This window comes from Mobula birostris, chromosome X, assembly GCF_030028105.1.
Source record: "Mobula birostris isolate sMobBir1 chromosome X, sMobBir1.hap1, whole genome shotgun sequence".
Lineage (NCBI taxonomy): Eukaryota > Metazoa > Chordata > Chondrichthyes > Myliobatiformes > Myliobatidae > Mobula > Mobula birostris.
The window spans coordinates 5,853,334-5,878,177 of record NC_092402.1 but is presented as its reverse complement, the minus strand read 5'-3'; the positions used below and the strand labels follow the sequence as shown (position 1 = coordinate 5,878,177).

Below are 24,844 nucleotides of genomic sequence, written 5' to 3'. Positions count from 1 at the left end.
TAAAATTATGATGGGTATAGATAGAGTGAATGCAAGCAGGCTTTTTCCACTGAGGCAAGGGGAGAAAAAAACCAGAGGACATGGGTTAAGTGTGAGGGGGGAAAAGTTTAAAGGGAATGTTAGGAGGGGCTTCTTCAGACAGAGAGTGGTGGGAGTATGGAATGAGCTGCCAGACGAGGTGGTAAATGCGGGTTCTTTTTTCACATTTAAGAATAAATTGGACAGGTACATGGATGGGAGGTGTATGGAGGGATATGGTCCGTGTGCAGGTCAGTGGGACGAGGCAGAAAATGGTTTGGCACAGCCAAGAAGGGCCAAAAAGGCCTGTTTCTGTACTGTAGTTTTTCTATGGTTTCTATAGAATCGTGTTCACGGAAGGACACCACGGTGCTCTCCGAATCAAAAATTGCTGCATGTCTCGAGTTTGCAAAAGACCACGTGGATGTTCCACAATGCTTCTGGGACAATGCTCTGTGGACGGATGGGGAAAAAAGGTTGAACTTTTTGCAGAAGTGCTGTGTTTGGAGGGGAAAGGGGCACTGCACATCAAACACCAAAACCTCACCCCAACCGTGAAGCATGGCGAAAAGAGCATCATGGTTTGGGGCTGCTTTGCTGCCCTCAGGGCCTGGAGAGCTTGCAATTGTTGAGGGAACAATGAACTCAAAATCGGATCAGGACATTTTACAGGAGGATGTCAGGGAAGCTTAATAGAAGTTGATGATGCAGCAATACAATGATCTGAAAGAAGAGTAAATAAACAACTGGATGGTTTAAAAAGAAAATAAAAATCATGTTTTCAAATGCCCAGACCTTAACCCAATTGAGGTGCTATGGCATGACCTGAAGAGGGCTGTTCCTTTGCTATCTCCTCTAACTATGGAATCCTCTGCACTTCTCTTCTCTTCCCCACTCCGCCCTTCTGAGCCACAGAAGCAGACTCTGAGTAAGAGATTCCATCACCGTGGCTTTCCCTTTGTGGACCCCCCGACAGTATCCAAAACGGTACACTTGTTATTGAGGATGTCGGTCACAGGGGGTGCTCTGCACTGGCTGCCTGACCCCTTTCCCTCTCCTGACTGTCACCCAGCTACCTTCTTCCTGCAACGTTAGGGGTGACTCCCTCCTTGTAGCTCCAACCTATCACCTCCTCATCCTCCCGTATGAGCCGAAGGGCATTGAGCTGCAGAGCCAGTTCCCTTAAGGCAGTCTCTAAGGAGCTGCAGATGCAGTTATCTGGGAGACTGGGGGTCTCCCAGACTCCCTACATCTCACACAAAGAGTGAGCCACTAACTCTGGACCCTTTCTCAATGCACTGACTTTTCACCCATAGACAAAGAAAGAGAAAACTTTCTGGAAACTTACTCAGAACATCCGTCCGTTCTCGCCAAAGCCTGACCGCTCTAAGGCTATCCACTCCAACAATGGCCACTCCACTTGCACCTCGCTTCTCTTTATTGGCATTTGCCCAATGCCTGGAAGGTCGTTGTGGTTGCAGCCCGCCAAAAAGTACCAGAAGGTCCCGAGCTTCCTTTTCAAAAGCCTTGCACCATCTCAGCCAAAGGGTGACCTACAGGCTAGCGGAGAGAAGGAGGATGTTATCGAGGTTTTCTACAATTGCATATGAATTTGGACTGTGATCTGTGGACTTTTTTTTTTCAGTCCTATAGTTTTTTTTATATTCTGTGCTTTTTGCCTGTTCTTTCTCATTTTCTTTTGTGGGGGTGGGAAGGGGATTGGGGTGGGCCGATGTTCTTGTGGTGTTTTTTCTGTGGGTTTCTTTGTGCAGGAAGAGGGAGTAATTGGAGCCCGATGTTCTTTCCGTGTTTCATTCACCGGGGGCGGGGGGGGGCGCGGGATCAATGTTCATGTTGAGTGTTTTTTTTTGCGCAGGGAGAGGGGTATTTTGGGGGCCTCTGCCCTTGTTTTTTGGAGGGGGTGATAATAGTGTTGCTGTTCTTTTTTCTTCCTCGTGGTTTCGTGACTATCTGGAAAAGGAGAATCTCAGCGTGGTGTACCTTGATAATAAATGAACGCCTCCTGTGGTAGAGACTTATCTCTGCCCCGCCGCCCCACAATTAGTTGAAAAGCTGCCGAGTCCCAGTGCAGGGACAGGCGCCCCCACCCCCCGAGCTAATGCGCCACCCGTGACCTGGATCTGTTTCCGCTCCTGCAGGGTGACCGGTTCGGAGGCGCGCTGGACGCGGCGGCCAAGCAGTTCAGCAAGGCCTTCGACAGCAGCCTCATTGCGATGGACTTTGTCAACAAGATGAAGAAGGAAGGGAGGCTGATCATGGGGATTGGACACCGGGTGAAGTCGGTGAGTTCTAACGCGGGCGCAGGTGAGGTCGGCGAGTTCCGGCGTAGACGCTAGAAATCCTGGGGGGGCACGTGCAGGGTGCCCGAGGAGTTGTGGCCCGTCCTGTCGCCTCATCACCAGAAGGACGTGGAGGATTCAGAAAGGGTGCAGAGGGGAGGAGGCGTACCGGGATGCGGCCTGGATTATGAGGACAGGCTGAGGGAGCTGGGGCTTTTGTCCTTGGAGCGAAGGAGGGTGAGGGTGACTTGATAGAGGAGTACAAGATGATAAGAGGCACAGATCGAGTGAACAGCCATAGACTTCTTCCCGAGGTGGAACTGCACGATAGAAAGTGGGAGTGGGGGGCATAATTTTTAAGGTGATTGGCGTAGAGTATGGGGCGGGACGTCAGGGGTAAGTCCTTTACACACAGGGGGGTGGGTGTGTGGAAGGTGCTGCCCAGGGGTGGCGTCAGAGCCAGATTCGTTAGGGGCATTTTAAGAAGAACACAGATGGCAGAAGAATAGGGGGCTATGGACAAGGAAAGGGCTGGATCGAAGAGTAGGTTAATCTCGCCACTGCCTGTAAGGAAACTGTGAGCAATGCCACTGGAGAGAGACTGAAGCTGGTGCATACAGATGTGGTCTATTCAATGAAATGAGACATGCTGTGGAGGAAGAAGGCCTGTTCACCCAATATTACATGACATTTTGTTTGCTAAAGGTCAAAGGACAATTCTGTCATCACAATGCACGGTCGTGCACTTTGGTATTAGAAATAAATGTGCAGACTATTTTCTAAACAGGGAGAAAATCCAAAAATCTGAGGTGCAAAGGGACTTGGGAGTCCTTGTGCCGAACTCCCTAAAGTTTAGCTTGCAAGTTGAGTCATTGGTGAGGAAGGCAAATACCATGTTAGCGTTCATTTCAGGAGGTCTCGAATACAAGAGCAAGGATATGATGCTGAGGCTTTATAAGGCCCTGGTGAGGCCTCACCTTGAGTTTTGGGCTCCTCATCTTAGAAAAGATGTGCTGGCGTTGGAGAGGGTCCAGAGGTGGTTCACAAGGATGAGTCCAGGAATGAAAGGGTTACCAAACGAGGAACGTTTGATGGGTCTGTACTCGCTGGAATTTAGAAGGATGAGGGGGGGGATCTCATTAAAACCTTTCGAACATTAAAAGACTGAGACAGAGTAGATGTGGAAAGGATGTTTCCCATGCTGGGAGAGTCACGGCCTCAGGATATAGACGCAGAGTGGAATAGGCTTCTAAAGTCACTGATTTAATCCTAGTTTCTGTAACAGTTTTGATTGACCAGTCAGGGTTGTTAGCCCTGACCTGAACCACCCCCACCCCAAAAAAAACCTGGAGGACTGGTGGACCACTTGACCAGTCATTGAGGCACGCAAACCTCCAAACCAGGGCGAGTTTGGAGGAAAGACAGAAGTGTGTGTGGTTTATTGCAAGGAGTTTGTGTACAACAGACTCCATGCTGTAATTACGTAGGGTCCCGTTGGAACTGTATCAGGAGTATTGTGCGCAGGTGCCGTCTCCCAACTAAAGCGTACATGAAAGCAGTAAAGAGCACAGTAAAGGCTTGTGGGATTGACTCCTGGCAAGGTAGAGTTGCCACCTGTAACAAGACAAGTCAGGCAGGGCATACACTCTCGATGTTCAGATGAAATATTCAAAGTTTGCACGGGATTTGACAGGACAATTGCAGGTTTAACATACAGCAACATAGAATAGTACAGCACAGTACAGACAGGCCCTTTGGCCCACAATGTTGTGCCGACCCTCAAACCCTGCCTCCCATATAAGCCCCCAGCTTAAATTCCTCCATATACCTGTCTAGTAGTCTCTTAAACTTCACCAGTGTATCTGCCTCCACCACTGACTCAGGCAGTGTATTCCACGCACCAACCACTCTCTGAGTAAAAAACCTTCCTCTAATATCCCCCTTGAACTTCCCACCCCTCACCTTAAAGCCATGTCCTCTTGTATTGAGCAGTGGTGCGCTGGGGAAGAGGCGCTGGCTATCCACTCTATCTATTCCTCTTATTATCTTGTACACCTCTATTATATCTCCTCTCATCCTCCTCTCCAAAGAGTAAAGCCCCAGCTCCCTTAATCTCTGATCATAATGCATACTCTCTAAACCAGGCAGCATCCTGGTAAATTTCCTCTGTACCCTTTCCAGTGCTTCCACATCCCTCCTATAGTGAGGTGACCAGAACTGGACACAGTACTCCAAGTGTAGCCTAACCAGAGTTTCATAGAGCTGCATCATTACATCGCGACTCTTAAACTCTATCCCTCAACTTATGAAAGCTAACACCCCATAAGCTTTCTTAACTACCCTATCCACCTGTGGTTTGCCTTGGTCTTGTGCCTGGATGCAGCAACGGACAAAGAAATGGCAGATGGACAAGAGTGCCGGGAAGTGTAAGGTCATGCACTTCGGGTTGAAGAAGAAGAATCGTGAACTATTTTCTAAATGGAGAGAAAATGTTAAAATCTGAGGCGCAAAGTGACTTCGGAGTCCTTGTGCAGGATTCCCTGAAGATTAATTTGCAGGTTGAGTCGGTGGTGCAGAAGGCAAATGCAGTGTCAACACTTATTTTGAGAAGAGCAGAATGTAAATGCAGGGATGTAATGTTGAGGCTTTATAAAGCACTGGTGAGGCCTCACTTGGAGTATTGTGAGCAGGTTTGGGGCCCCTCATCTTGGAACAGATGTGCTGAAACTGGAGAGGGTTCAAAGGAGGTTCAGGAAAGTTATTCCAGTCATTGAAAGGCTTGTCATATGAAGAGCATTTGATGGCTCTGGGCCTGTGTTCACTGGAATTCAGAAGAATGAGGGGTGACCTCATTGAAACCTATCGAATGGTGAAAGCTCTTGATAGAGTTGATGTGGAGAAGATGTTCCCTATGGAGGGGGAATCTAAGACCGGAGGAGGCATAAATCCTGAGAGGCAGGATTTATGAACTTTTGGAGAGACATAATATGATTAGGAATAGTCAGCATGGCTTTGTCAAAGGCAGATTATGCCTTACGAGCCTGATTGAATTTTTCAAGGATGTGACGAAATACATTGATGGTATAGCAGTAGATTAGATTATAAGGACATGCAGTCCTCTTTTATTGTCATTTAGTAATGCATGCATTAAGAAATGATGCAATGTTCCTCCAGAATGATATCACAGAAACACAAGACAAACCAAAACTGAAAAACTGACAAAAACCACATAATTATAACATAGTTACAACAATGCCAGCAATACCGTAATTTGATAAAGAACAGACCATGGGCACGGTTAAAAGAAAAAGTGTATACGTAGTGTATATGGATTTCAGAAAGGCATTTGATAAGGTACCCCATGCAAGGCTTATTGAGAAAGTAAGGAGGCATGGGATCCAAGGGAACATTGCTTTGTGGATCCAGAACTGGCTTGCCCACAGAAGGCAAAGAGTGGTTGTAGACAGGTCATATTCTGCATGGAGGCCAGTGACCAGTGGTGTGCATCAGGGATCTGTTCTGGGACCCCTCCTCTTTATGATTTGTAACCTGGATGAGGAAGTGGACGGATGGGTTAGTAACTTTGCTGATGACACAAAGGTTGGAAGTGTTGTGGATAGTGTGGAGGGCAGTCAGTAGTTACAGCGGGACATCGATAGGATGCAAAACTGGGCTGAGAAGTGGCAGATGGAGTTCAACCCAGATAAGTGTGAGGTGGTTCATTTTAGTGGATAAAATATGATGGCAGAATATAGCATTAATGGTAAGACTCTTGGCAGTGTGGAGGATCAGAGGGATCTTGGGGTCTGAGTCTACAGGACACTCAAAGCTGCTGCGCAGGTTGACTCTGTGGTTAAGAAGGCATACGGTGCACTGGCCTTCATCAATCGTGGGATTGAGTTTCAGAGCCGAGAGGTAATGTTGCAGCTATATAGGACCCTGGTCAGACCCCAATTGGAGTACTGTGCTCAGTTCTGGTCGCCTCACTACAGGAAGGATATGGAAACCACAGGAAGGGTGTAGAGGAGATTTACAAGGATGTTGCCTGGATTGGGGAGCATGCCTTATGAGAATAGGTTGAGTGAACTTGGCCTTTTCTCCTTGGAGCAACGGAGGATGAGAGGTGACCTGATAGAGGTGCATAAGATGATGTTAGGCACTGATCGTGTGGATAGTCAGAGGCTTTTCCCCAGGGCTGAAATGGCTAGCATGAGAGGGCACAGTTTCAAAGTGCTTGGAAGTAGGTACAGAGGAGATGTCAGGGGTAAGTTTTTCACACAGAGAGTGGTGAGTACGTGGAATGGGCTGCCGGTGACGGTGGTGGAGGTGGAAACGATAGGGTCTTTTAAGAGACTCCTGGACAGGTACATTGAGCTTAGAAAAATAGAGGGCTGTGGGTAACCCTAGGTAATTTCTAAGGTAAGGTGTTCAGCACAGCATTGTGGGCCGAAGGGCCTGTATTGTGCTGTAGGTTTTCTGTGTTTCTATGACACAGCCTCAGGATAGAGAAGGCAGTGTTTTAGAGTGGAGATGAGGAGGAATTTCTTTAGCCAGAGAGTGGTGAATCTGTGGAATTTGTTGCCGTAAGCATTGGGTATATTTAAGGCAGAGGTTGATAGATTTCTCATTGGTCAGGGCATGAGGGGATACGGGGAGAGGGCAGGAGATCGGGGCTGAGAGGGAAAATGAATCAGCCACGATGGACCAAATGGCCCAATTCTGCTCTTGTATCTTGTGGTCTTATGGATCTCCAGTGTCAAAGTAATTTGGAACAGAGCTGAGAAAGAGGGCAGCGCATCCTTGGAATTCTGTAGTCAAGAGTGTTATGGAGGTTCAGTCAGTTGGTGTCTTTTAGGTGGCAGGGTTAGAGAGTAATCTTTTCAGTACAACTTTCCTTTGTTAATCCCAGAATTATGTTGGCTCAGGACAGGACTACTGAGACATAATATATTAGTTCGACCATTCAGCCCATCGAGTTTGCTCCATTGTTCCATCAGGGCTGATTTATTATCCCTCTCAACCCCATTCTCCTGCCTTACCCCTACCCCTTGACACCCTCACTAATCAAGAACCTACCAATCTCCGCTTTAAATATACATCCTCTCCACATCAACTCTATCTAGGCCTTTCAAAATTTGGTAGGTTTCAATGAGATCCACCCCCACTCCTCATTCTTAATCCTCATTCGGTCCTGACGAAGGGTCTCGGCCTGAAACGTCGACTGCACCTCTTCCTACAGATGCTGCTTAGCCTGCTGCGTTCACCAGCAACTTTGATGTGTGTTCCTCATTCTTAAGGCTGATTTATACTTCTACGTCAAATCGACGCCGTATCTAGCCGCGAACCCTACGCGGAGCCTATGTGGATCCCCATGCCGTAGCCTGACGCGCACCTCTGCCAAAATGTAACTACGCGTCGCGGTAACACAGACCGCAGCAGCTGTGATTGGTCCACTTTGTAGCATCGCATTTCCTGCTTCGCTGCAATAGCTTCCCATTGGGCGACTGAAGGGCAGGGAAGGAACTCTGGGTGCAATGCTTTCCATAAAGCTTTACAGACCTCCGAAATTATGGAGGACACATTTCGCTTTCACGGAAAAAGACGCTCGCTTTAAACTTGTTTACCCCGAGAAAGACTACCATGACCACGAAGCCTTGCGCGGGCAGGTGTGTGCACATGCGTGACGTGCGCGAATTGCAGAGCGACGCGGACACACCAACGTACAAGTATAAATGCTCCCAACAGCGTAGCCCACTCGCGTAGGCTACGGCGTAAGGTGGTACGCACAAGTATAAACCAGCCTTTAGAATCTCCAGTAAGTTCAGACCCAGGGCCATCAAGTGCTCCTCGTGCGTTAACCCGTTCATTCCCAGAATTATTCTTGTGAACCTCCTCTGTAGCCTCTGCAATGCCAGCACGTCCTCCCTAAGATAAGCTACCTGGATCTGCTTGCAATACACCGAGAGTTGGGGTGTTAAGGTGGAGGTACGTCCCTACCAAAGGAGGTGTGAGGTGCCCCTTCCCTCTGCTAGCCTGCAGGTCACCCTTGGGCAAGGTGTAGCACCTGCTTAGCCCCCCTGAACAGGGTCAGGTGAAACCATGGGGTCAGGTGGTGGATGGTCGTACGAGCAGCCGGTGCAGATCACAAGTCCTGGTGATGCGACCACTGACCCCAGGCGGGCAATCTCTAAATGATGATGGCTTGTAAAGACACTGCACAGAAGAAGGTAATGGGCAAACCACTTCTGTAAAAAAAAAATTGCCAAGAGCAATCATGGTCATGAAAAGACCATGATCGCCATGTCATACGACACGACACATAATGATGATGTCATACGACACTGCGCATAATGATGACTTCAAGTGTGGTCTGACCATTACCTTCAGATCAAGTTCTGGTCTTATAGTTAATTCTGTTTTTGTGTCTTTGCGTGTGTATGTATCTATATATTTGTTGTGTTGTGGGCTGTGGTGATGAGTCAAATTTCCCTGGTCGCAGATTAATAACCCGGACATGAGAGTGCAGATACTGAAGGACTTTGTGAAGCAGCATTTCCCGGCGACGCCTCTCCTTGACTATGCGCTGGAGGTGGAGAAGATCACTACCTCCAAGGTAAGGAGCTAATCTGGGTCCACAGAAACCCGGCGGGCGCGCTGTCTGGCCGTCGATTTGGAGTGGGTTCGTTATCAAACTGTGTTCGCGGTACCGGACCCTGAGATCCGTCTCCCTGAAACACCACGAAACAAAGAAACACCACCAACAAAGAATACATCAAACCCCCAGTGCCCAATAGAAACAGGGAAAAAAATCACGCAGACAGCAAGAAAATGAGGGAAAAACGCACAGAATAGTCGACATCGAACCACAGAGTCCTTGACACAGTTTACTCCCACTCTTTGGGTCTGAGCAAACCTCAGTGACATCCTTCGGACAGTTCACGAAACACTACCCTTAGTTCTTCTTCTTTCACAGATGATTCTGCGGCTAAACTGCTTTTGGGACCCGTGATTTACATTTTGATGGTCCCAAAGAGTGGGGATAAGTGAGCCTTGAGCGGGCTGACGGGTTGTGGCTAGAGGCAGAACCCAAAGGTTGATGCTTGTACCCCAGCTGTTTATGGTCTTTGTCGTTAACAACTTGGGTCAAGGGACCTAAATGTCATATCTCTGAGGACCTAACGTGGTCCCAACATATCGATGCAGTTATAAAGAAGGCAAGACAACGACTATACTTCATTAGGGGTTTGAAGAGATTTGGTATGTCAACAAATACACTCAAAAACTTCTATAGATGTACCGTGGAGAGCATTCTGACAGGCTGTTTGGTATAGGGGTGGGGGGGGGGAGAACTACTGCGTAGGACTGAAAGAAGCTGCAGAGGGTTGTAAATTCAGTCAGCTCCATCTTGGGTACTAGCCTACAAAGTACCCAGGACATCTTCAGGGAGCGGTGTCTCAGAAAGGCACCGTCCATTATTAAGGACCCCCCAGCACACAGGGCATGCCGTTTTCTCACTGTTACCATCAGGTAGGAGGTACAGGAGCCTGAAGACACACACTCAACGATTCAGGAACAGCTCCTTCCCCTCTGCCATCAGGGAGGAGGTACAGGAGCCTGAAGACACACACTCAACAATTCAGGAACAGCTCCTTCCCCTCTGCCATCAGGGAGGAGGTACAGGAGCCTGAAGACACACACTGAACAATTCAGGAACAGTTTCTTCCCCTCTGCCATCAGGGAGGAGGTACAGGAGCCTGAAGACACACACGCAACGATTCAGGAACGGCTTCTTCCCCTCTGCCGTCCGATTCCTAATGGACATTGAACCCGTGAACATGGCCTCACTTTTTTAATAAATATTATTTCTGTTTTTGCACGATTTTTAATCTATTCAACTATGTGTACTGTAATTTATTTATTATTCGTATTTTATTTATTATTATTTTTTCTTCTATATTATGTATTGCATTGAACTGCTGCTGCCAAGTTAACAAATTTCATGACACATGCTGGTGATAATAAACCTGATTCTGATTCTGATATTTACAAGTCTGCTGTTGGTTTTGGGAGTTGGATGGTGGGGGGAAGCAAAAACACTAGGTGGGATCTCAGGGAAGGATGTAAAAGGGCTTCGGAGGTGAGCAAGAGCTCGACAGATGTCATGCAAGGTGGGAATTACGAAATCAGAATCAAGCTTAGTATCACCAGCAAATGTCATGAAATTTGTTGTTTTGTAGCAGCAGCACATTGCAATACATATTAAAAAAACTATATGTTACAAGAAGGAAAAAAAATATATGTATTTATAATTTAAATTAAGTAAATAGTGCAAAAAGAGAACAAAAGAAAATAGTGAGGTAGCAACACTGTCCATTCAGAAAACGGATGGCAGAGGGGAAGAAGCCGTTCCTGAATCGTTGAGTGTGTGTCTTCAGGCTCCTGTACCTCCTCCCTGATGGCAGAGGGGAAGAAGCTGTTCCTGAATCGTTGAGTGTGTGTCTTCAGGCTCCTGTACCTCCCCCCTGATGGCAGAGGGGAAGGAGCTGTTCCTGAATCGCTGAGTGTGTGTCTTCAGACTCCTGTACCTCCTCCCTGATTGCAGAGGGGAAGGAGCTGTTCCTGAATCGTTGAGTGTGTGTCTTCAGGCTCCTGTACCTCCTCCCTGATGGCAGAGGGGAAGAAGCTGTTCCTGAATCGTTGGGTGTGTGTCTTCAGGCTCCTGTACCTCCTCCCTGATGGCAGAGGGGAAGAAGCTGTTCCTGAATCGTTGAGTGTGTGTCTTCAGGCTCCTGTACCTCCTCCCTGATGGCAGAGGGGAAGAAGCTGTTCCTGAATCGTTGAGTGTGTGTCTTCAGGCTCCTGTACCTCCTCCCTGATGGCAGAGGGGAAGAAGCTGTTCCTGAATCGTTGAGTGTGTGTCTTCAGGCTCCTGTACCTCCTCCCTGATGGCAGAGGGGAAGAAGCTGTTCCTGAATCGCTGAGTGTGTGTCTTCAGGCTCCTGTACTTCCTTGCAATGAGAAGAGGGCACGTCCTGGGTGATGGGGGTCGTTAATGATGGACGCCGTCTTTATAAGGCACCGCTCCTTGGCGATGTCTTGGATACTACGGAGGCCAGTGCCCGTGATGGAGCTGACTAATTTTACAACTCTCTGCAGCTTCCTTCGGTGCGGTGCAGCAGCCCCACCATACCAGACGGCGATGCAGCCCGTCAGAATGCTCTACACGGCACGTCTGTAGAAGCTTTCGAGTGCTTCCATTGACAAACCAAACCTCCTCAAACTCCTAATGAAATACAGCCGCCGTCTTGCCTTCTTTATGGCTGCAGCGGTACGTTGGGACCAGGTTAGGCGCTCGGGGATGTTGACGCCCAATTTAAGACCATCGGTGAATGGTAACTGCTACTTTTGTTTCAGAAACCAAATCTCATCCTGAACGTTGACGGCTTTATTGGTGTCGCAATGGTCGATCTGCTGAGGAACTGTGGTGCGTTCACAAGGTGAGTATTTTTCTGACTTTGTTAAATTATCTCGTTCAGATAAAAACAAAAACACAAAATACTCTGCTAATACTGGCGTAAGTGTCCCTACACCTCCTCTCTTGCCACCATTCAGGGCCCCAAACAGTCCTTCCAGGTGAGGCAACACTTCACTTGTGAGTCTGTTGGGGTCATCTATTGCATCTGGTGCTCCCCGTGCGGCCTCCTCTACATCGGTGAAACCCGACGCAGATTGGGGGACCGCTTCATCGAGCACCTCCGCTCTGTCCGCCAAAACAGGCAGGATCTCCCAGTAGCCACCCACTTCAGCTCTGCTTCCCACTCCCATTCAGATATGTCCATACCTGGCCTCCTCTACTGCCATGATGAGGCTAAACTCAGGTTGGAGGAGCAACACCTCATATACTGTCTAGGTAGTCTCCAGCCCCTTGGTATGAACATAGAATTCTCCAACTTCTGGTAATTCCCTCCCCTTCCCTTCCCCTATCCCTATATCACTCCGCCCCCTGCCCCAGCTGCCTATCACCTCCCTCATGGTTCCGCCTCCTTCTACTACCCATTGTGTTTTCCCCTATTCCTCCTTCACCTTTCCTGCCCATCCTCTCCCTGCTTCCCCTCCCCCACCCCTTTATCTTTCCCCTTATTAGTTTTTCACCTGGAACCTACCAGTCTTCTCCTTCCCACCCTCCCCCCACCTTCTTTATGGGGCCTCTGCCCCTTCCCCCTGCGGTCCTGACAAGGGTTCCGGCCCGAAACGTCGACTGATCATTTCCACGGATGCTGCCCGGCCTGCTGAGTTCCTCCAGCTTGTTCAGATAAAGATTTCTTTTTTTTTAAAAAAAAAGGCTTTTGTTTTTATACCATTTCTGTAGTCAGATGTCCCACTGTGTCACAGAGTCACTTAAATACTTCTAAAGGCTGCATTATTTGTTAAACCAATTTTTTATAATATTGGGAGCCACAGTGGCGGTTTAGCGCGACGCTGTTACTGCTCAGGGTGACCCGGCGCTGTTTGTACGTTGGTTGGGTCAAGTTGTTCTCCGATCTCGGTGATCTCTGCTTGCAAGCGTTTCATCGCCACGCGAGGAGACGTCGCCGGCCGCGCAGTTCGATTGTGGTGTCGTGTTCTCCTTCCCACTGAATGCTTGGCCCTTGCATACTTTTCAATCAGCTGACTGGTCGTAGAGCGGTGTGACCGAATTTGCCAGGGGAATCAGTGAAGCTCATGGCGCAAGCGAGCACGCAGCATGCTACAGGCTTCCCGGAATTCCGCGAGCAACTCTGCAACCAGACGCGCAGACCTCGATCCCACTTGGGAGCCGGTGCGGGCAAAAACTCCAGCGGACAGCGCACCGCGTCCGGCGACGAGACTCCCCTCCCTCCTTCCCCGCATCACAGTCGGGTTTCCGTGGTGATGACCAATCAGCTGTTCGATATGCGTAGGCCTTCGGTGGGGGGGGGGGGGGACGCCGCGCAATCGAACAGCGCGTCGGCCACGAGACGTTGGCAAGTCAGGATAGCCGAGCTCAGAGAACGGCTCGGCCCAACCATCGATCACCTGAGCGACTTTCTTCTGAGCTACTTCCGGTTTGAGCGCCTTCTGGTTCCCAGAGACGCACCAGGCATTGGCAGGTAAATGGTCCTGCAATTGGGCTGGGGTTAAACAGGCTGAGTGCGGCTCAGAGGGCCGGAAGACCCGCGAGAAGCTGGGGGGCCATCTTTTGATGCTTGCCCGCCCCCCCCCCCCCCGGAGTGGGGAGAGACGTGTTGGGCAGAGAGGCCCCTTCTCTGCCACGCTTTGCGTTCCCGTGCTAGGGCCTAGGACAGCTCATCCAACGTGTTAACACCCAGGAATTTAAAAGCTTTTGACCCTCTTCCACCAGCCAATTTCCTCCCCACTCCCCCCATGCAGACTGGTATATGTGCCCCCCCCCCCGCCCGCCCACCTTACCCTTTAAGCTCTTTAGTTTTGTTTGAGGATGAGCAAGGGGTGGTTGTGGCACTCGACTGCTGCCTTGTGTGGGACAGAACAGCTCCTCGTCCAGTAGTGCCTTGGCTTTACCTCTCCGACCCACCTGGCTTCACCCGGCACCTTCTGTCTATCCCCCTCCCTTCTCTTTCCCCCCCCACCCTCCATCTTTTCACTCTGGCGCCTTCCCCCTCCCTCTCCAGCCCCGAAGTAGGGTCTGGGTTTCGAAACGTCGAGTGTTTACTCTTTTCCACAGGTGCTGCCTGGCCTGCTGAGTTCTTCCCCCCAGCGTGGAGTATTGTTTTCACCTGTCACCTTCTATCTCTCCTCCTTGCCCTCCCCACTCCTCCTTATCCCGGTGTCATTTCCCCCTCCGTCTCCGGCCCCGAAGTAGGGTCTTGGTTTCGAAACGTCGAGTGTTTACTCTTTTCCACAGGTGCTGCCTGGCCTGCTGAGTTCTTCCCCCCAGCGTGGGGTATTGTTTTCACCTGTCACCTTCTATCTCTCCTCCTTGCCCTCCCCACTCCTCCTTATCCCGGTGTCATTTCCCCCTCCGTCTCCGGTCCCGAAGCAGGGTCTCGGTCTGAAACGTCGACTGTTTGTTAATTAACGTCGACGCTGCCTGGCCTGCTGGGTTCCTCCAGCATTTTGTGTGTGTGTGTGTGCTGCTTTGCTGACATTCATGTACTTTGACAGTAGAGATCTGCCTCCAACACCACCCCTGGCTGGGTGTCCCATGCACTCACTACTCTCTGTTTTTAAAAACACCTACCCCTAACACTGCCCTCCCCCATACTTTCACCCAAACACCTCTGCCTGTAACATGATGGCATGAATATCGATTTCTCCTTCCAGTATGAAAAGAAATTCCTTCCCCCAACCCCTCCTGTACTATTCCCTCTTCGCGCTTGCTTAACATCTCCCCCTGCTGCTCTTCCTCCATCCCTTTCTCCCACAGTCCACTTTCCTGTCAGATTCCTTCCCCTCCAACCTGTCTTCGCCTATCACCTTCCAGCTAGCCTCCATCCCCTGCCCCCCGGCTTCCTTATTCTGGATAATTCTCCCACCCCCTTGCCAGTCCAGTCCTGAAGATGGGTCTTGGCCCGAAACGTCGACTGTGTATTCCTCTCTGTAGATGCTGCCTGACCAGCTGAGTTCCTCCAGCCTTTTAACATTTAACCATATTAACAATTACAGCACGGAAACAGGCCGTCTCAGCTCTTCTAGTCCTTCTAGTTGTGGGTATGTGTTTCTCTGGATTTCCAGCATCGGCAGAATTGGGTTTAATATCACCGGCACCTGTTGTGTGATTTGTTGTTATATAGCAGTGGTACATTGCAGTACCTAATAAAAAAACTGTGAATTACAGTAAGAAGTATATACAAACAAGAGAAAACCTGCAGGTGCTGGAAATCCCCCTCTCTCCCGGTTCCACCTCTCACCTACCACCTTGAACTTCCTCTGTGTTCTCACCTTTATCTCTCCAGTCCTGACAAAGGGCCTGGGCCTGAAACGTCGACTGTTCACCCTTCTGCGTGGGTGCTGCCCGGCCTGCCGAGTCCCTCCGGCGTTTCTGTGCCAAGAGCGTGCCCCCGCCTCTGCAAGGACTTCGCCTGCGGTCCGACCCCGCACCCGAATGAGGTCTGAGGCCTTTTACTGACTGATAATCTGGTTGCTCTGTGCAGGGAGGAAGCTGATGAGTACGTGGAGATCGGAGCTCTTAATGGAATCTTCGTTCTCGGCCGGAGTATGGGTTTTATTGGTGAGTTAGCTTGAGCTATTAAACCGTACACTTTCACCATTTTAAATTGTTTTGGTTTTTCACCGATCCCTTGCTCTTCCCTTTGTGGAGAATTACTCTGGTTTTCCTTCCTTAAGTCAGAGTTCCAGTTAATCCGCCCACATCACTTTGCAGCCTCCATCTCCCTTTCACCATTTTTCAGGAGCTGGGACGTCATGTTGAAGGCGTATCCCTACCTACGGGGAAGATTAGATTAGGTTATGAGGACACGCAGTCTTCTTTTATTGTCATTTAGTAACGCATGCATTAAGAAATGATACAATATTCCTCTGGTGTGATATTACAGAAACACAGGACAGACCAAGACTGAAAAACTAACAAAAACCACATAGTTATAACATATTGCAAACAACAGGAATTCTGCAGATGCTGGAAATTCAAGCAACACACATCAAAGTTGCTGGTGAACGCAGCAGGCCAGGCAGCATCTCTAGGAAGAGGTACAGTTGACGTTTCGGGCCGAGACCCTTCGTCAGGACTAACTGAAAGAAGAGCTAGTAAGAGATTTGAAAGTGGGAGGGGGAGGAGGAGATCCAAAATGATAGGAGAAGACAGGAGGGGGAGGGATGGAGCCAAGAGCTGGACAGGTGATTGGCAAAAGAGATATGAGAGGATCATGGGACAGGAGGCCCAGGAAGAAGGAAAAGTGGGGGGGGGGGGGGGAACCCAGAGGATGGGCAAAGGGTATAGTGAGAGGGACAGAGGGAGAAAAAGGAAAGAGAGAGAAAGAATGTGTGTATATAAATAAATAACGGATGGGGTACAAGGGGGAGGTGGGGCATTAGCGGAAATTAGAGAAGTCAATGTTCACATGAAGGGTCTTGGCCCGAAACGTCGACTGTACCTCTTCCTAGAGATGCTGCCTGGCCTGCTGCGTTCACCAGCAACTTTGATGTGTGTTGCTAGTTATAACATACAGTTACAACAGTGCAACAATACCATAACTTGATGAAGAACAGGCCATGAACACAGTAAAAAAAAAAGTTCAAAGTCTCTCGAAAGTCCCACATCTCACGCAGACGGGAGAAGGAAGAAAACTCTCCCTGCCATGCCTGACCACAGTCCGACTCTGAGTCATCTGAAAACTTCGAGCCTCTGACCAGCCCTCCGACACCATCTCTGCCGAATGCTTCGACCCCAACCTCGGTCACCAGCAGCAGGCAAAGCCGGGGATTTTAAGGCCTTCCCTCCGGAGATTCTCGATCACACAGTAGCAGCGGCAGCGAACCGGGCATTTCAGAAGTTTCTCCAGGTGTTCCTCTGTGCCTTCTCACATCTGTCTCCATCAAATCAGAATTGTGCACGGCATCCTACTTACAAATACGATATCATTTCACCGGAGAGCTGCGCTCTCTGCGTCGCGCCGCTATCTCCTCCTCCCCCGCAATGGATGTCAATAAGATGGAAAGAGCGCAGAGAACAGTTACAAGGGTGTTGCCGGGACTAGAGGGCCTGAGTTTTTAGAGAAAGGCTTTTTGCACACCGGTTGAGTGCCCGAGTTGGCGCAGTCTGTCATTGACAAACAAGAGAAAATCCGCAGATGCCAGAAACCCAAGCAGCGTGCGCAAAGTGCTGGAGGAACTCAGCAGGCCAGGCAGGACCTGTGGTAAACAGTCGGTGAGAGACGCTCTTCGGTCGGCCGGGAACTGGATGGTCTAACCAGCACGTGGAGATCTCCGTGGGAGAGTGCTGCCGACTGGCACATCCGCGGCTGCAGGAGTACGTGCTGAGGGACGCACTGAAACTGGGTGCAGCCACCGCGAGGGCCCGGTGGGGAAGGACCACAGTATAGGGTTCTTCTCCCGCGGGAGTGGGAGGGGACAGGGGCGGGGAGTATACTGACAAAACCACATAATTATAACATATAGTTACAACAGTGTAACAATACCATAACTTGATGAAGAAGTCCACGAGCACAGTAAAAGTTCAAAGTCTCTCAAATGTCCCACATCTCACGCAGACGGGAGAGGGAAGAAAAACTCTCCCTGCCATACCCAACCACAATCCGACTCTGAGTCATCCGAAAACTCCGAGCCTCCGACACCGAGTACTGAGCACCATCTCTGTCCGATCGATTCGACCTCCTTCTCGGTCGCCAAAAGCAGGCAAGGCCGGGGATTTTGAGGCCTACCCTCCGAAAGATTCCCGACCGCACAGTAACGACAGCAGCGAACGGGCGTTTCAGAAATTTCTCCAGATGTTCCTCTGTGCTTTCACGTCCATTCTCCATCAAATCAGAATTGTCCACGGCCCCTACTTAACAGATAGGACATCATTTTCCACCGGAGAGCTGAGCATGCGCGGCGCGCTGCTCTCTCTCCTCTCGCCTTTTGATAGGGGTATACAGAATTATGAGGAGGTAAATCCCAGCAGGTTTTTTCCACTGAGCTCATTGCCGGAGATGTACAAGATGATAAGAAGCATAGATCGAGTGGACAGCCAGAGACTTTTCCCCAGTGTGCAAGTGGCTGACACGAGGGGCCATAATTTTGAAGAGATTGGAGGAAGGTGTAGCGGGGGGTGCTGGAGGTAGTTTTTTTTTACACAGAGCTGGTGGGTGTGTGGGACGCACTGCCGGGGGGTGTCGGTACAGGCAGATACACCAGGCTATCCGTTCCTCTTATTATCTTGTACACCTCTATCATGTCTCCTCTTATTCTCCTTCTCTCCAGAGAGTAAAACCCTAGCTCCCTTAATCTCATAGAAACATAGAAAATAGGTGCAGGAGTAGGCCATTCGGCCCTTCGAGCCTGCACCACCATTCAGTACGATCATGGCTGATAGTCCAACTCAGAACCCTGTACCTGCCTTCTCTCCATACCCCCTGATCCCTTTAGCCACAAGGGCCATATCTAACTCCCTCTTAAATATAGCCAATGAACTGGCCTCAACTGTTTCCTGTGGCAGAGAATTCTACAGATTCACCACTCTCTCTGTGAAGAAGTTTTTCCTCATCTCGGTCCTAAAAGGCTTCCCCTTTATCCTCAAACTGTGACCCCTCGTTCTGGACTTCCCCAACATCGGCAACAATCTTCCTGCATCTAGCCTGTCCAATCCCTTTAGGATTTTATATGTTTCAATCAGATCCCCCCTCAATCTTCTAAATTCCAGCGAGTATAAGCCTAGCCGATCCAGTCTTTCATCATATGAAAGTCCTGCCATCCCAGGAATCAATCTGCTGAACCTTCTTTGTACTCCCTCTATGGCAAGAATGCCTTTCCTCAGATTAGGGGACCAAAACTGCACACAATACTCCAGGTGTGGTCTCACCAAGGCCTTGTACAACTGCAGTAGTACCTCCCTGCTCCTGTATTCGAATCCTCTTGCTATGAATGCCAGCATACCATTCGCCTTTTTCACCGCCTGCTGTACCTGCATACCCACTTTCAATGACTGGTGTATAATGACACCCAGGTCTCGTTGCACCTCCCCTTTTCCTAATTGGCCACCATTCAGATAATAATCTGTTTTCCTGTTTTTCCCACTGTTTTTGTGACTGTACGTGCTGGATCGTAACTCTATGTGCTGTGTGTCACTATGCAGAGTGTTTTACACCCTGGCCCCAGAGGAACGGTGTTTTGTTTAGCTGTGTAGGACCATAAGATACAGGAGCAGAATTTGGCCCATTTGGCCCTTTGAGTCGGATCCGCCATTTCATCGTGGCTGATCCCATTTCCCTCCCTGCCCCAGTTTCCTGCCTCCTCCCTGTATCCCTTCATGCCCTGACCAGTCAGGAACCTATCAACCTCTGCCTTATGTATACCTGGCCGCCTGTGGCAACGAATTCCACAGATTCACCACCCTCTAGCTAAAAAAAATTCCTCCTCATCTCCGTTCTAAATGGTCGTCCCACTATTCCGAGGCTGTTTCACCATGGCTGATCAATTTTTCCTCTCAGCCCCGATCTCCTGCCTTCGCTCCCGTGTCCCTTCATGCCCTGACCAGTCAAGAATCTTATCAACCTCTGCCTTAAGCATACATAAAGACCTGGCCTCCACCGCTGCCTGTGGCAAAGATTTCCACAGGTTCACCACTCGCTGGCTAAAGAGGTTCCTCCTCATCTCCGGTCTAAAAGAAAGCCCCTCTGTTCTGGTCTTGGACTCTCCCACCATGGGAAACATCCTCTCCACATCCACTCTATCTGTGTCCTCTGGTCCTAGACTCTCCCAGTATAGGAAACATCCTCTCCACATCCACTCTATCTGTGCCCTCTGGTCCTAGACTCCCCGACTACAGGAAACATCCTCTCTACATCCACTCTATCTGTGTCCCCTGGTCCTAGACTCCCCCCACTATAGGGAACATACTCTCCACATCCACTCTATCTGTGTCCTCTGGTCCTCGACTCTCCCACTATAGGAAACATTCTCTCCACATCCACTCTATCTGTGCCCTCTGGTCCTGGACTCCCCCCACTATAGGAAACATCCACTCCACATCTACTTTATCGAGGCCTTTCACTGTTCGATAGGTTTCACTGAGGTCAAGAATTACGGTGAGCGGAGGTCCAGAGCCATCAGACGTTCCTGGCCCGTTAATGCTTTCATTCCTGGGATTGTTCTGGTGAACGCCCTCTGGACTCTCTGTGTCCTTTCTCAGAGAAGAGGCCCCAAAACTACTCGCAATGCTCCCAAGTGAGACCTCACGGGCGCCTTACAAGGCCTCAACATCACATCCTTGAGCTCCCTGTGCACTGAGTCAGAGAACACGATTACAGTCCCTTTGGCCCATCTTGTCCATGCTGGACTATTACTCTGACTAGCTGCATAGACCTTCGCTCTCCGTACCCCTCCCATCTGCGTACCTGTCCAAATCCCCCTCGAATGTCGAAATCGAACCCCCGTCCACCAATCGCGCCAGAAGCTTGTTGCACAGTCTCACCGAGAGAAGAGGCTCCCCCCTCTTGTTCCCTTTAAACATTTCACCTTTCACCCTTAACCTGTGACCTCTGGCTCTCGTCTCACCCAACCTCTGTGGTGGGGGACGGGTGGGAAAGCCTGCTGGTATTTACCCCCCTCTCTACCCCCTCATAATCTTTAGAACCCGTGTACGGCTCATGTTCCCACCCAGCCTCTGGATTAAAAACCTGCGTGAGGTTGAATGATGGTAAACTTGAACCTGCCGGTCACGCGTCATGGGGTGGGTGGGTGTGCGTGCCTGTGGGTGTATTACAGCCCCATTACCCGAAGGATTGTGCTCACTCATGTGCCCTTTAAATTTCTCTAGGACACTACCTGGACCAGAAGCGACTGAAGCAGGGTCTGTACCGGCACCCTTGGGACGACATCTCGTACGTTTTACCCGAGCACATGACCATGTGAACGCCAGGGGTGGCAAAGAAAGGGGTCTTGGTGCAGAAACAACATCTCTCCCCCCTCTCCCCCCTCTCCCCCCACCCCCATTTTCATTCAAACCCAACCCCGAAAGGTGTCTTTTCCCATCGCTTCCTTTGCACTGGAGCTCTTCCCGTAACGAGAGGGAGGGGGGTAGGAGAAGGTCGAGAGGGAGGAGGGGGAGGGGAACTTTTTGCCCCCTCTGTAAAACTTTGGCGGTGTCCCTTTTAACGATTAATTAATTGTAGGCGTGCTGCTGGTGAACCCATGAGGGGAACGGGGGTATCTTGAGGCCGGGCTTGGCGTGGGTGCGCGCACGCAGCTTTCCAGACGCTGTGGCGGCCAGCCTAGAACCAGTGGTGGTAGTGCGACCCTTCTCCACGGGGAACGCAGCAGACCCCCGGGTGGGAGCAGGGGCGGGCGATTCCTCGGTTCTTTGGCGACGTTTAACCGTTTTGGGGGCCAAAAATCTCAGATGAAGTGTGTGTTTTCTGTCTGTCCCTTGGTGTCGGGATTCCCGAGCCCTGAGAAGTCAGGCGGGTACACCTGAGCCAGGTGTAGCCGCCTTCCCGGGGCGGTGGGGGGAAAGGTTACGACATCTCAATTTGCGTTTGCCTCTGGTGTCTTCCCATTCTTCAGCTGCCGGTTCGCGCCACCTTGTCCTGGGTCGCCCGTAGGCTTCCGAGAGCGCGGCCCTCGTGTCCTTCCTGCTTTCTTCCCCCCGCCGCGGCCCAGTTGCTTCGTGAGAGGTGTGCTGGTGGCAGCTGCCTCGTGTTTGCTTGTCGGGAAAGATCGTGAATCCTTTAAGAAAAAACTGAAAGCCTGACGGATGCTCGCCGTAGATCGTAGACACGGGAGAATCTGCAGACGCTTGAAATCTGGGGAATCCAGCAGATCCGGCGGCATCTATGGAGGGGAAATCCAATTCCCCATTCTGGCTCCCCTCTTACCCCTTCTCCTTGCCTGCCCAGCGCCTCCCTTTCTCCCACGGCCCACTCTCTTCTATCAAAGTTCCTTTATCAAGACCTTTAAACTTTTCCACCTCTCAGCCTCTTAGTTCATCCGTCCCCCACCCACCTCCCCCCTCACCTGTCACCTGCCAGCTTGTCCTCCGCCCCCACGTTCTTATTTTTGGGTTGATAGGCCCCCTTCCTGCGTCCTGAAGAAGAGTCTTGGCCTGAAATGTCGACTATTTATTCCCCTCCGTAGACGCTGCCTGATCGGCTGAGATCCTCCAGCGTTTGTGTGTGTGTGTTTGATGATCTCCTGCAGGAAGTTTCCTTCTTGGCTGCCTTGATACAGACGCCAGTCCTTTTTATTCTGTGCGGTCGAAACACCTCCACTAAAGTGGTGGGCGGTGGGACGTCCTGCCGAGTGTCTTGTCCGCTGAGAACGCTGTTTTCGCGTCGCTCTGCTGACCAGCGGCGACGCGTTTTGCCGGCCGCCGTTCAGCCAGAGTGTTGACCCCCCCCCCCCCCAAAAAAACCACACCTTCCCTCGGGGGTCTGCCGTGCTGTTCCATCCCGACCCTTTTACCGTGCTGAGTTCCACGTGTTGTAGTAACTGTGCTTATGTGCAACTATTTAAGAACGGCACCTCCTGCCTGTTCTGTGTGATTTACGGATTTGCCGCGCTTGGTCCTTCTAAAAAAAAATTAGCAGATTGGGGATGAAATGAAATTCCTGCTGAAGGGAACGGCAGGGTGGGATCAATGAAAGCTGTCTTCCCCTCGAAGGTAAACCGGTACTTCTGCTATGTGCGCTGCCTGACGGGTTTTCTGCAAGGATGCTACGCCTCGACCTATCGTCCCAAAACGTGTCAGTATCTTAGTATAAATTAAAGTATGTAACTTATTGGCTTCGGCTTTTGTCTGTGTGGTTTATTTACCTCGCGGTGGAACTTGCCTCTTGGGTCTGCACACTCTTTGCCTCAAAAGCTTATCACCTCAGCTGCATATCAGATTCGGAGATTGTTTAATGTCATTTCCAGTGTAAAGGGGAACGAAATAATTGTTACTCCGGATTCGATGGAGGGCAAGGAAACACACAAAAAGATAAAGAACATAATTCAAAAAACACAAAAAATATAAATACATGAGATAGTTTACACACACAGATTGATTGCGTGTCCATAAAGTGACGGACTCTGACAGGAATGATAAAGTAGTGGTGATTGGGGGTGTGGAGGGGTGGCTCGGTGGGTGATTGGGGGTGTGGAGGGGTGGGTCGGTGGGTGATTGGGGGTGTGGAGGGGTGGGTCAGAGGGTGATTGGGTGTGTGGAGGGGTGGGTCGGTGGGTGATTGGGGGTGTGGAGGGGTGGGTCGGTGGGTGATTGGGGATGTGGAGGGGTGGGTCGGTGGGTGATTGGGGGTGTGGAGGAGTGGGTCACTGGGTGATTGGGGGTGTGGGTCGGTGGGTGATAGGGGGTGTGTAGGGGTGGGTCGGTGGGTGATTGGGGGTGTGTAGGGGTGGGTCGGTGGGTGATTGGGGGTGTGTAGGGGTGGGTCGGTGGGTGATCGGGGGTGTGTAGGGGTGGGTCGGTGGGTGATCGGGGGTGTGGAGTGGTGGGTCGGTGGGTGATCGGGGGTGTGGAGGGGTGGGTCGGTGGGTGATCGGGGGTGTGGAGGGGTGGGTCGGTGGGTGATCGGGGGTGCGGAGGGGTGGGTCGGTGGGTGATCGAGGGTGCGGAGGGGTGGGTCGGTGGGTGATTGGGTGTGTGGAGGGATGGGCCAGTGGGTGATTGGGTGTGTGGAGGGGTGTGTCAGTGGGTGATTGGGGGTGTGGAGGGGTGGGTCAGTGGGTGATTGGGGGTGTGGAGAGGGGGTCAGTGGTTGATTGGGGGTGTGGAGGGGTGGGTCAGTGGGTGATTGGGGGTGTGGAGAGGGGGTCAGTGGTTGATTGGGGGTGTGGAGGGGTGGGTCAGTGGGTGATCGGGGGGGTGTGGAAGGGTGGGTCGGTGGGTGAATGGGTGTGTGGAGGGGTGGGTCGGTGGGTGATTGAGGGTGAGGACGGGTGGGTCAGTGGGTGATTGGAGGTAAAGGGGGGTGGGTCAGTGGGTGGAGGTGTTGACCAGCCTCACTGCTTGGGGGAAAGTCACTGTTTTTGAGTCTGGTGGTCCTGGTGTGGATGCTACGTAGGGTAGCATCAATTTTGTTCTTGGTAGAGACCTCTGTCGGTCAGGGCCGTCCGTGGATGTTATGCCAGCCATGCGGTACGATACTGAGAGCGGACAGTTGTCCGTGTGGCAGGCTCCCCCTCCCCACGCAGCTGATGAACCCAAAGGAACGACAGAGCCGGATACGGTTTGGCACCAGGAGTTGCCAGTCAGTGTTGAACTGAACATAGGACTGCCTCAGGGACTCCAGCTCCGGATTGTTCCCCTCGGGGTTTAATCCCGGAGCCTCCCGCGTGAGTGGGTGTAGCCACAATGGAAGTTTGAGATCAGAGTTTTCCTTCTCCTAGATGAGCTGCCAGCCGCGGCTGACGAGCCCCATCTTCCCGGAGCGACTGGTTTTAAGGCGCCAGTGACCCGCCTTTGCCCCTTCTTCTGTCAGTAGAAACGGTTCCACCGGGCTTAGTAGCTAAACCACACGTGAAGGCCGGGAGCTATTTGAAGCGTACCCTATTGGGAGCGATCAATAAGTAGTGGGAACTTGTCCCCTGTCTATGACAACACTACAGAACCAGACAGGCTGAATCGCGTATACATAATCCTGCGATATCTTTCATTTGCACCATCAGAATCACTGTCTTGTTTAGATTATGAGGACACCCAGTCGTTGTTTATTGTCATTTAGAAATGCATGCGTTAAAAAATGATACAACGTTCCTCCAGGATGATGTCACAAGAAACACAGGACAAACCAAGACTAAAACTGGACTAAAACTTTTTTATTCCTATTCAGTTGTGTATGTGAGTACCTCCC

The 24,844-nt window shown here is 50.7% G+C and overlaps 1 protein-coding gene across 1 annotated transcript in view; it reads left to right on the top strand.

The window, feature by feature from the left end:
* The window catches only part of LOC140191849 (ATP-citrate synthase-like), a 255,506-nt gene extending 233,114 nt beyond the window's left edge, over window positions 1-22,392 (top strand). The window contains exons 21-25 of the mRNA XM_072249640.1: window positions 2,178-2,321; window positions 8,818-8,931; window positions 11,733-11,815; window positions 15,470-15,546; window positions 20,812-22,392. Of these exons, the coding sequence (XP_072105741.1) occupies window positions 2,178-2,321; window positions 8,818-8,931; window positions 11,733-11,815; window positions 15,470-15,546; window positions 20,812-20,906 (513 nt within the window). The 3' untranslated portion in view covers window positions 20,907-22,392. The remainder of the gene's footprint in view (window positions 1-2,177; window positions 2,322-8,817; window positions 8,932-11,732; window positions 11,816-15,469; window positions 15,547-20,811) is intronic.
* The last annotated feature ends 2,452 nt before the right edge of the window (window positions 22,393-24,844 follow it).